General features: G+C 29.6%; 1 protein-coding gene across 1 annotated transcript; it reads right to left on the bottom strand.

Moving 5' to 3' along the window:
* Nucleotides 1-9,299: 9,299 nt before the first annotated feature.
* On the bottom strand, nucleotides 9,300-11,293 carry LOC108331230 (protein NODULATION SIGNALING PATHWAY 2). The gene has a single exon (XM_017565876.2). The coding sequence runs from the start codon at nucleotides 11,005-11,007 to the stop codon at nucleotides 9,499-9,501; it is 1,509 nt and encodes a 502-aa protein (XP_017421365.1). The 5' UTR covers nucleotides 11,008-11,293; the 3' UTR covers nucleotides 9,300-9,498.
* Nucleotides 11,294-12,230: the final 937 nt, after the last annotated feature.

Below are 12,230 nucleotides of genomic sequence, written 5' to 3'. Positions count from 1 at the left end.
AAGTTATAGAAATTTCAAACCTATCTTAAAACCAAACAAATTTATTTTAAAAAATTTTACTTATTAGATAACATATCTAAAAATTAAATAAAATATTCATTTAATTATATATATTAAGAAATATCCAAAAAAAAGAACACAATTGTTTAAAACAATTTTAATTACAAATTATTGCTTTAAATATAAATTTTTTAATAAATTCTAATTCCATAAAGTATTAACATATCTCTAACAATTATAAAAAATTAATTACAAATAATTTAATATTATCATTTAAAACATATAAAAAAATTAATTAACAAAGAATTAAAAAAAACAAAAACAATTAATTAATTAATTATAAAAAAATTAAAAAATTAAAGAAAAAGTTAATTAACTATAAATAATTATAAAAATAAAGCAAATAAATAATTAACTATAAATAAAATAATTTTTTAATATAAAAACTATAAATAAAATAATTATACAATAATTAATTAATTAATTAAAAATTGAAAAATATGTTGAAAATCTTCAACGTATATGAAAATCCATTGTGACAGATTTTAAAATTTGTTCAAGATCACAACAAATTTTTCACATTGAAGGGCTTCAACGTTTTCTTTATTTAAAACAATTTTAGTCATAAATTTGTAATAAATTATTTTAATAAATTCTATTTCTATAAATGGTTAACAACCTATCTCTAACAATTATAAAAAAAATTAATTACGAATAATTTAATATTATCATTTAAAAACATATAAAAAAAAATTAATTAATTATAAATAAATTAAAAAATTAATTAATTAACTATAAATAAATTATAAAAATAAAACAAATAATTAAATAACTATAAATAAAACCATTTTATGATTTAAAAATTATAAATAAATATACAAAATAATGAATTAATTAACTAAAAAAACATTGAAGACCTTCAATCGATATGGAAAATTAGTTGCAATCGTCAACGAATATCGAAATTCGTTGAAGAATTTTGAAGGCCGTAACAAATTTACCATTCCGTTGGCTTTCAATCTTTTCTTTTTACAAATTTATCACAACATATCAAAATACAATTGTCATATACATACATGTTCACAAATTCATATTGCAGCTAAATATACATGCAAACGAGAACCTCACATGCAAAAGATTAAATAAACATTAACAACATGAATAGGAAAGATTGAAACAGAAATAACACAAGAAGACGAACCAAACTGAGATAACAAACCAAGAAGCAACGAAAGAATTAAACAGAGAGTACAAGAATACTCAAAACAGAGAGGAAGAAAGGAAGATGTGTGCAAGATAGGAAAAGAAAAAGATGTGGGGGTGAGGTGCTGGAACGTGCCTCAAGTAAGAGGGGGAAACAAGGGATTAGAATTTTTAAAAAAAAGTAAAAGTTAAAGAGTACTTTTGTAAAGAAAATAAAATTAGTCCGAAGCACATACCAACTATCCTCCACCACCTTAACTTTTATTTTGCATCTCTATAACTTTTCTTTCATTTTTCCCTTTTCAGAATACATAATCCAAAAGTTATTTTTTTCTAAAAGAAATAACTTCCATATTACAATTCAGAAGATAAAAATGATTTTCAAGTTATATAATCTAAAAATAACTTTCAAACTTTCTGAATACATGATTCAGAAGATAAAAATGACTTTCAAATTATATAAAAATCTAAAAATAAAAATTAACTTTTACATAATATGATCCAGAAATCAAAATAACTCTTGAATGGTATAATCTAAAATTCAAAAATGACTTTTAGATAGTGTAATATACATTTTTTTTCAAATAAGTAAATTCTGGATTACATAATTCAAAATTCATTCGGCTTTTAAATTACATAATCCAAAAATCATTTTTATGAGAAAATATAGGAAGAAGCTGAGGTGCACGAAGAGACTGTCCAGAAAGTGTTATAAACCCAATTTCACTAAGCCCAAATTACTCCATTGAACTTAAGTCTTAAAGCTGAGATATACTATTTACAACTCCTATTTACTATTTAATCGTCATATGAAAAGCCCACGGCAACTTTTGTTTATTCATTACACATACAATATGAACAAGTTTCCATTGTATTAATTTTCAAAAAGTATTTAACATCAAAACGTTATATTTTTTAGAGAATTTACTTATATACAAATTATTTTAGAAAAAATACTACACAAAGGTAGGAGTGAGGGCGTTCACTTGTTATGGAAGAGTCTTCTCAACAAAAACAAATATGTAAGAAAAATTTGCAAGTTACTTTTGTAAGAAATCAGAAAATCTAAAAAGAGTATTAAGTATGTCACTTAGTATTTAAAAAATGATAAATTTATTACTTTAATTTATTCTAAATTTAATTTGACTTTTGTACACGGAATAATTGGTGAGTGGATTATGGTGGTTGACCTCCAATCGATGAAAGAATCTCTTATAGATATATTTTATTTCCAAACTTGAGTTATACCATGTTTGGGGAAGCATTAACTCAATTATATTTCTAGTTTGGTCAAATTTGAATTTTCTTCTTCATCGGAAAACAATATAATGTTTATTTCTATCAAAATTCAAATGTTCTTGTTCTTAATTAATTTCTTGGATGATAATTTGTATATGCTTGGTATTCTTAGTTCTTATAATGAAATATTGCAAACAAATTCACGTGGTATAAAACAAAACTTGAATTAGAAACACTAACACTAAATTCATATATAAAAATAGAGAATTTACGTACTTGTGTGGATGAGAATCTTAATTTCAAGATCATTTTCCAATTTTCGAAATGCAAAATTTTTTTATTGAGGAAGTTGAATTTGGGGGGAAGATAATATAATAAATAATTTCTTTTGAAGATGTTATTCATAATGATACGATAATCATACTTGATATTGTTTAATATTAAGATAATGTTTATGACATTATTTTAAAGCAAGATAATGATAACGTTCTCTCTAAATACTTATAAAAATAATTTTAATAGTCATAAAAATGTATTAAAAAAAATTACTAGAGAGAAGGTAAACGCAATCTTAAATTATTATATTGTCTATTTCAAGACATAGGATGATAGATGTAACTTTTGACTTATAATATATTCATGTTGATAAAATAAGATTTAAATGTTTACTTCGTCCTCATGTTAAGAGAGGTAAATTTTTGTTTAGTACCGGTTTTAAAAATGAAGACATTGAGTCCCTATGTTATGAAAAATGTATGAATAAGTTCATGTCCATTAAGTTGACAACAACGGCATTAAGTCCATGCTGATGTGGTCATACTTTTTCTCTTCTCTTTTCTGCTGTCCAACTTTTTCTCTCTCTTGTTCAGCTTTTTCTTTGATGATTTGTTGAACTTGTTCTTTCTTTGTAGATCTTATTCATATACTTTTCATAACATAGGGACAATGTCTTCATTTTTAAAATCGGGTACTAAAGAGAAATTCACATCTTAACTTAACATGAGGACGAAGCAAGCATTTAAGCCATAAAATAATTATAAATGTTATTATTGGAGAACTAATTTATATGGTGTAACTATATATTTTTTAAGTCAAAGTATCTCAAATATATGAGGGGTAAAGTAAAGAAATTTATATTTAGGGTTTCCTTATGGAAAACAACCTAACAAAAAAATAATACTAACGTTTGTAATAGATATAACACTTTTAAAATTACAATAATATATTAGAAACAAAATAAAAAATCATAATAATAACCAAGAAAATAGAAGATCAATATTTTTAACATGCAAAAACTCTCTTATTTTTAAAAGTAAAAACATATGTAATAATTTAAAAATGAAGGATGAAAAAGGAAAAACATAAAAATAGACCAATAATATATGAAACTTATTTTTCTAACCACAAATATTGATTTTATAATCTAAATGATTAAAATGAAGAGTCATATGTTATAAATCCATTGCCAAAATTTTAGCCCAAACAATGGCTAATTAAGTGAAAATTCTAATTTTATTGAGATGACTTGATAAATATAACAACCAAATTTGTCTTTTGGTTTTTCTTTCAAAGACGCAAAAATAGCATACTCTCTTAAACCCTTCTCCACTTAGGTTAAGTCATACAATGTGGTTTTCGTTTGAACTTTTTATATACATAGTTGGGTGTTCAACCCAACACATCCTTCCCTTGACAATTATGTGGACGTAACTATAAATTAATTTTGTAATTTTCCTATGTTCCTAACTCATTCCATAAAAACTATTCTAGGATATTAAGATTCATGATTCTCACACATTCATACACATAAATAATAATAGGATACTAATATTGATAATAAGAATGTGTTATTCAATCTTTGTTTTTCAACCTCCTTTCTTCAATCTATCTTTTTTCATTTCTTTTTCCTCTCATACTTTTTTGATGACTTAATGTGAAAACGCCTTATAAAGAGAGATAAAACTTAATCCCTTTTATAAATCAAAGTCCATCAAGTTGAGTTTTATTTTATCTTTATTTTATTTTATTACTTTCCATGATAATCGATATGTATTTATATTTTATTAAATTATATTTGAGTTTATCATAATATTTCAAATGAGTCACATATTAATTCATCAATTAATTTTAACAATAACCAACAATTTCACAATCTCATAATAAGATTCAAACTTCTTTCTTAATAGTGTCTTAGTCATCATATCAACATCATTGTATCGGTATGAATTTTGTCTAACTTCAACAACTTAGGATCTAAAGCATCACATTTCCAATTATAGCTCACATCAATATGTTTAGAGTAAGAATGGAAAGTTGAATTCTTAACAAGATGGATAACACTTTAACTATCCACAAATAGTGCATGGCTTTTCTATATAAAACTAAGCGTATGTAAGAATTTATTCAATCATAACAATTCTTTACATGCTTTTATAATGTTAGTGAACTTTGTTTATGTAATACACAATGTTACGCACCTTTGCAATCCTGATTGTTTACCGCAACTCTTCTTATAAACTTAATCAAATAACTCGAAGTAGACTTTTTTGAGTCAATATCTCTATTTATGTTCGAATTCGAGTAACTTATCAAACAACAAATCACCATTACCATGATGATACCTCAAAATTAATTTCACAACATTCTAATGCTTTCTACTTGAATTTGACATAAGTTGACTAAAAATGTTTATCTTCATATAATTTAAATAATTCTGCTATATAAAACTCTATATATATATATATATATATATATATATATATATATCTTTTCCACTTCATTTTAAGGACTCCACTCAATTTATAATGACACAAAATGTCCACAACTTTAACATTTCCATGTGAAAAAAACAGAATATTTTTTGACAAAACTAATTACAAATATATAATTTATTTAATTTTATTAAAATCTATAAATCATCAAACATTTATTTATAGTATTAACTATAATATAGAAAAAAAATAAGAATTTTCTTACCATAATTTTATACTTTTGTATCTGTTTTTACCAAGTTTAACCGAGTTGTCTCTAAAAGAAATAACGAAGTTAATTAGCTATGAACTCCGAATCAAAAGGAGGAAAAATCTACTTTAAAAACTCTATAATACTCAAGTCTATACAAGATTTTAAAAAAATACTTATAAACAAAAAGTAGTTATGAAATGATTATACTTCTTGTAATAACATGCATCTATGACTTAATTAGACATATACATAACAGATAAATATTGTTAATAAGTTATCTTATTAACAATGATTTTGTTTATGTATCTTATAAATATCATTTTTTTCATTTTAAAATAATTAATATATAGTATAAATCTCATATTCAAATGTTTATGTTACTACTTTTTAACAATAATAAATATGGTTAGGTAAATTCAATATTAATAATAAAAATATCCAAATTAATATAATAAATTTGAGATCAATTTCAATGAGAAAATTTTAATATTAAAATATATTTCAGAAATCGTATTTAAAAATCTAAAATGGAGTTTCATAGCTTCAAAACACTAACACTTTGTTCACTTGAATTGATTTGGGGAGAGTGATTGAATGAATTTGAGAAGATTTGAAGGTAAATTTTTTGTTGTTTATTTGATTGGATTTGGAGGTAAGTGATGGTAGATTTTGAGTAAATTTTTTTAATCTGTCATATCAATCAAATCCTACATTAATTTTCACAAACTTTACTTCTAAATCCACTCTCACTTACCTTCAAATCCATTATAAATAACAAAAAAATTGCTTTCAAATTCATTTAATCATTCTTCCCTACATCCATTTAAAATGAACAAAGCCTAAGTGAACTTTTATTATTAGTTTATGACATTTCCGATTTTACTGAAATTAATATTTCAAATTGGTTATTAACATTCTTAATTTTTTTATAAAATATATTTAACATTTAAACATCAAAACAATATTATCCATGATTAAAAAATTCCTCAACAAAAATCAACCTCAAATTTAAGATAGGAATATATTTTGGTAATTTAATATAAATCTAGACAAATAAAAAAAAAACTCAAAAATTACTTCTAATATTGTAATTAATATATAAGAGAGAATAAAAAATGCAACTATATTTTGGCCAAAAAAGATATTACAGTTAGTTTGATAACAAAATTATCAGTTTGCTAATATTAGGATTAGGTCAACATAATTACTAAATTGTTATGTTTAGACAATACTTGATAAATGTGGAGACAATTTTGTGTGATGGGGTTCTTAATTTTTTTTTAGATTTTTGAAAATAATTTTTTAAATATTTCATAAATAAAAATTCATGTTAATCAAGATTTTAAAGAATTTTAGAGAAACTAAAGAAAATAATTTTCATCCCAGCTCATTTGGAAGATGTTTTATATTATTATCAATATCATAATAGAACAAAACAATCTATCAAAAACTAATGTTCATCAACTAGTAGAAAGGCTTAGCAATAAGAATTAAAGAATTAATCAACGTTCGTCCTGCAGATAGTCTCACAATGATTTGTCCCCTAACCCATATATAATAGAAAAAAAAATGATTAGCCATACTTTTGACTAATCTACTAATCAAATGATAAATTACAGAGACGTATTTGTATATACACACACCCACAACACTTAAATTACATGTAGTGTGTAATGCTCGACGATAATAAACAAACATCTGCATGAAGAAATCAGGAAGATCTATCGAATTACGGAACGTATATAATCTTGTAAGATATACGCATTAGTACATCCTAATTAAGTTTGTAGAGTAATTAATTCCTTAATGAAGTAATTTTTGAAAGTATTATGAGCTGAGAAGCATAATTGTTTATCTTGTGATAGAATAAAATAGGAATAGAAATGAAAAATAATATATATTGTACGGAACATTCCCCAGAATCTACCAGACATGATGACACGCGGAGGACGGTGACGTGCCACCTCCTAAACTCATCTCAACCATTCATTCGTATTTCATAACCATAAATAAATAAATGAGAAAAAAAGATTGTAATAAAATAAATTGGAATTTAAATCTCCCTGTATTTTACTTTCATTTTTTATTCTAAAAGTTCCGTATTTTATCTTCATAATTTTATAAGGGACCTAATTTCTTCTTTTTCTATATTTGCGTGCATGTTTTTTGGATAACAAAAAATTTAAGATGGAAAATAAAATAATTAACGGTAGTAGAAACTACCTATTAATTGTTAGAGATTTGTTTGTACATTACCCACGAATTTAATTCCTGTTAAATATATTTTTCACAATTATGAAAACAGTCAGAAAAAATAGAGTGGATAAATAATTATGGACAATTTTTTTTAACTGATGTTATTTGTGGGATTTTCAAACTCGCCATTACTTATTATAGTACAACTAAGAATAAATTGGTAAAATGGATATTCTTAAAAAATTGTAGACGTTTCATAGTTAAAAATAAATAAGTCAAATAAAAAGTTGTAGGGGCATGCAAATATATAATACAAAGACATCATATGGTTTAAAATTTTGTCTAATTTTAATTATTTTTTTTTCTTTTAGACCAATTAAACTTTTAAAACAATTTAATCGCATAGAATGTAGAAATAAAACGTACGTAGAATTAAAAATTAGAAACATATAATTTGAATTTATGAAATGTGTGAAATACAATTGCAAAAATAAACAAGGAGATAAAAATTGTACATAATGCATTCATTTTTTTTTCTAATTTAATGGTTAACTAAATGGTTAGTAAATAATTTATCTCTAATCATTAAAGTAAAAAAAGAACTAATAGTAAGTAACTTTAAAAGATTTATTCACCGTTGCAATATTTTATTTTTAATTTAATAACTAAGATTAACCACATGATAAAATGATTTTAAAGAAATAAATATTGAAGGATAAATCTTTTAAATATACTCCAAAAGTAAATTAAAGAAAGATTAAGTTGTTCTAAAAATAATTTTTGTTCTCACTTTGATTCTTGTCTAATATAAATTTTTAACATACAGTTCTCAGTATCGTTAAATAAAAGAAGTGAAGAACAAAGATGGTAAGTGTTGTTATATCCCTTCTATACAATAAATTTACCTTGTTAAGATCAGCTTCCTTGTTTTTTATGTTTTGAATAACCGGTTATCACTCTCACCAGTCGTAATCGTAGGAGTAAAATGTTATGAATTAATAAACAAATACCTTTTGCTATAATAAATTTTTAAAGAAAATGACACTTGACATCTTTTGAACATGACTCCATCATACATACGGAGTACCCCTCTTTATTTTAAAAATCACACTAATAAATATTTAACTTTCTTTTAGGCTAGTTTAGCATGAATTTCAATTAACTCTAGATAAATGCACAAGAAAATTGAATCTCAAGGTGTTGCATTTGAACCTTATATATGTTAAATGTAATTGAACTAAACTTTAAAGACGCTTTTATATATGTATAAATTATGTGATTCGTTTTTTTAATTTGAACTGAGATATTATTATTTGATTTTGAATAGGTTGGGCACACTATATGTTGAAAATTTCACACACTTGAAAGTATTAAAATAACGCTTCTGTGATATTAAAGTGCAACTAAAAATAAGAGGAGGAAAACAAAGGAGCCTGCAGGTTTGACAAAAGAGTAACGTATATTTACAGAGATATGGAGACAAAAGCTTCGGATAATTCAAATTACGGGTGTGTTGTCGTAAAAACATCAATACAAGAACATAAACCACATCGTATTTTACAATGAAAAATTTTAAAATGCTTTTGACTATAATATTGTAATATGATTGTCCTATCCTGAATTGCAAAATCAAGTCCAGTATACCAAACAGATTAAATTTGAAAAAGCAGATTAAAGAAGAGATAGAGAATGTGATGTTTTTATGGTTGGAAATATAATATATGTTTGGAAGTTGTGATGAGTTTGTTGCATGTTGAGTAAGTTGGTATCACAAAGGAGATGAAAAGTTGCGTCATGCGAATAATTGATGTTTTTACTCATTCCTGTATGACTGGTAACTATCGAAAGAGAGCCTCAGATATGAAATAATTAGCTTAATTCGTAGGAAGAAATAAATTAATGGGAGTCTGAGGAAGAAGAAGTCCAAAGGGAGGCAGAAAGCAAGCGCCGAGATTTCCAATCCAACACCAACTTATTAGTCCCCAACTCCTCCACCCGATATCCGTCGTTGAAAAGACCCAGTAGAAGCTTGGCTTGGCAATGATTGGCGAAGCTCATCGGGACTCCCCTGAACCCTGCCGCACCCAACCACTCCCCCCATGACCTTCTCTCCTCCAGCTCTTCACCCGTCCGATATATCCGGGCCAGCGAGCCAACTATCCTTGGGCCTAAGAAAATCCGCTCTACAAGGGCCCTGGCCCGCCCCTGCATCGGAAACCCAGCCTCCAGCGAGTCAAACACCGCCGAGTAGTGATGCAGCGAGTCCATGAACCTTCCCACGAACCCTCCCACACTGGACCCCACCTCTTCCTCCACCAAAGTCACCAGCCTCGGCTTCAACTCTTTCGCTCCACTCAAAAACGACGCAATCGAATCGGGCGCGCGGTAACTCAGGTGCGGCAAGTTTAACATACAGTTAAAAACCAAAGCCTCTCCGCGAACCAGCTTCAGAGAGGAAGGTTTAAACGTTTCGTCGGGATCCAACCTGCACTGGTGGAACGTGAACGGCTGCCCAAGGGATGCGGCAAACGCCGTCAACCGCCTCCCGGTCTCCTGCACGCTGGCGATGGAGCGGCGTCCGGTGCCGGTTCTGGACAATGCTGTGATTCGAAGGTGTGGGCCCGGTGGACCTGTTTTGTCAGAGGCAAGGGCCTGCATAAGAGAAGCCCACTGGACCCCCTCCATGATGTCGTAGTCTACGATGTGGACTCGGCGCTCGTGGGCCACGGCCTCGAGGATGGCCTGGTTGGCGGTGAAGTGTCCGAACTTGACGTAGGGAGATATGTCCTGGAGCAGTTGGAAGGCCGCGAGGGTGTCGTTTTGATGATGATGATCGTCGCGGGGGTGGTGGGACCCACATGTGATGTAGTAGTGATGTTTGCTGTTATTGTGCGCACCCCCGGCGCCTTCTAGCAGGCCCTGGAGTGCGTCGGTGAAGTAGGCGGCGAGTCTCTCCATGTTGGAGCCGTGCGAGGCGTGGGACACCAAATCCCTGAGCCGAACCAATATCACTCGAGCCAGGTCGCGACTCTTGGTGGCGCCGGTGAGGGCCTCCGCGGCGGCCATGAGCAGATGGACCAGTCTTAGGCCCTTGGAATCGTCGGCGGCAGCCGTTTCTTCCTCGGCGTCATCTTCCTCGGTTATGGAGGCGGAGGGGGAGTTACTGGCGGCGTGGTCTTCGGGGCTGGGGTACTCGGCGGGACCGTCGGAGACGATAGAGTCGATGAGGTGGTGGAAGTCATCGTGGGATCCGGTGAAGGCGTCCCAGTTGACGAGGGGGGACCAGTGGTTCCAGTTGCAACCGTAGTCGTCGTCAGAAGAGGGGGTGGTGTCGGTGATGGTAGTGTATCCGGAGAAGTGGAGGTTGTGGATTGCATCGATGTCTGTGTTCATGTCTATTTCCATGGTTGTTGGAGTTGAGTATGTTGGTGGGTGGGGAGAAAAGAAGAGAGAATAGCAAGAAGGTGTGGGTAGATGTAGAAATGGTGTTGTGTTGTGTGGGGTGGGGTGGGAGATTTATAAAGGGGTTGAGGATTGAAGAAGGGAAGAAGGGTCTGGAGCATGCGACAGTAGAAGTCCAAAAATTGATGGGTGACTACAGAGTTTTGCGGCCGATGACTGCCCAGTTTATGTTTCATTCAATTTCAATAAAATATTACCTATTCTTCATCATTACTAGTGCCGTTTTTTATGGATTTATACAACTTTTTAACTTTTAATTTACTCATAACCCCTTCCTTCTGTTTCTACTTATCTTTCAATTCCCTCCTTACCAATCAAAGAAATCAAGAATTAATTTATAAAAAAAATACATCTTCAAAAAAAATTTATAGTTGAATATTGCGTTATATACAAAGATATAATTACATATGCTTTTAATATAATTAGTTAAATTTTTTATTCATATTTACAGATTTTGATGAAGTTATTTGGATGAAATACGTTTGTGTCCTCATAAACATGATATAGAAATCATCAACATGAAAGCTAAGTTTTGTTCAAAAGTTTAATTTTAACCTCATACGATACATCAGGAAAAAGACATATAGGCCTCAATATCTCATAGTGGTATCTCTAAGGAAAAATGTTAAAAAAATTTAAACTCTCTGTCTCGAGCCTATCTCAGTGGCCTAGCCACGTCACTTGAAGTGCCGCTCTCTCATTGGCCGAGACCATCTTCATCCCACGTCAGCACTTGGGGAATGTCTTCTCCTCTGCCATTGGTTGAAGTTCAAAAAGTCTCCACACAGCTCAATTAGAACATAGGAGGGCACACAATTTTCATTACCGAGATAAACTTCTAAATATACGAAGGGCTATGCAGTGTCTACCTTTAAGGGCACACACATATACTTTTTATAACGTATTCAGTGACATAACTCCTCGTTTAGGGTTTTTAAATAAATGATCCCACCCATGCCTAGAGCTCTTTCATTGCGTTATTCCCAGTTGCAATAATCGATGCTGCCGCCAATAAACGTGACGAGCCAAGTTAATTTGATGTAGAATTACTTTTCATTTAATTATGAGATGGTGTTTGTGTCACAGGTACAAAACTAAGCACCTTGAGATATTATGAAGGGACATAATTAAATAGCCCTATTAGAAGACGACCCCGTGATTAGTGC

Source organism: Vigna angularis, chromosome 4 (assembly GCF_016808095.1).
Source record: "Vigna angularis cultivar LongXiaoDou No.4 chromosome 4, ASM1680809v1, whole genome shotgun sequence".
NCBI classification, from domain to species: domain Eukaryota; kingdom Viridiplantae; phylum Streptophyta; class Magnoliopsida; order Fabales; family Fabaceae; genus Vigna; species Vigna angularis.
This window is presented reverse-complemented; position numbering and strand designations above follow the sequence as displayed.

Bases quoted from the DNA above. Each gene is read 5' to 3' on its own strand.
- LOC108331230 (XM_017565876.2), bottom strand. From the start codon at position 11,007: ATGGAAATAGACATGAACACAGACATCGATGCAATCCACAACCTCCAC.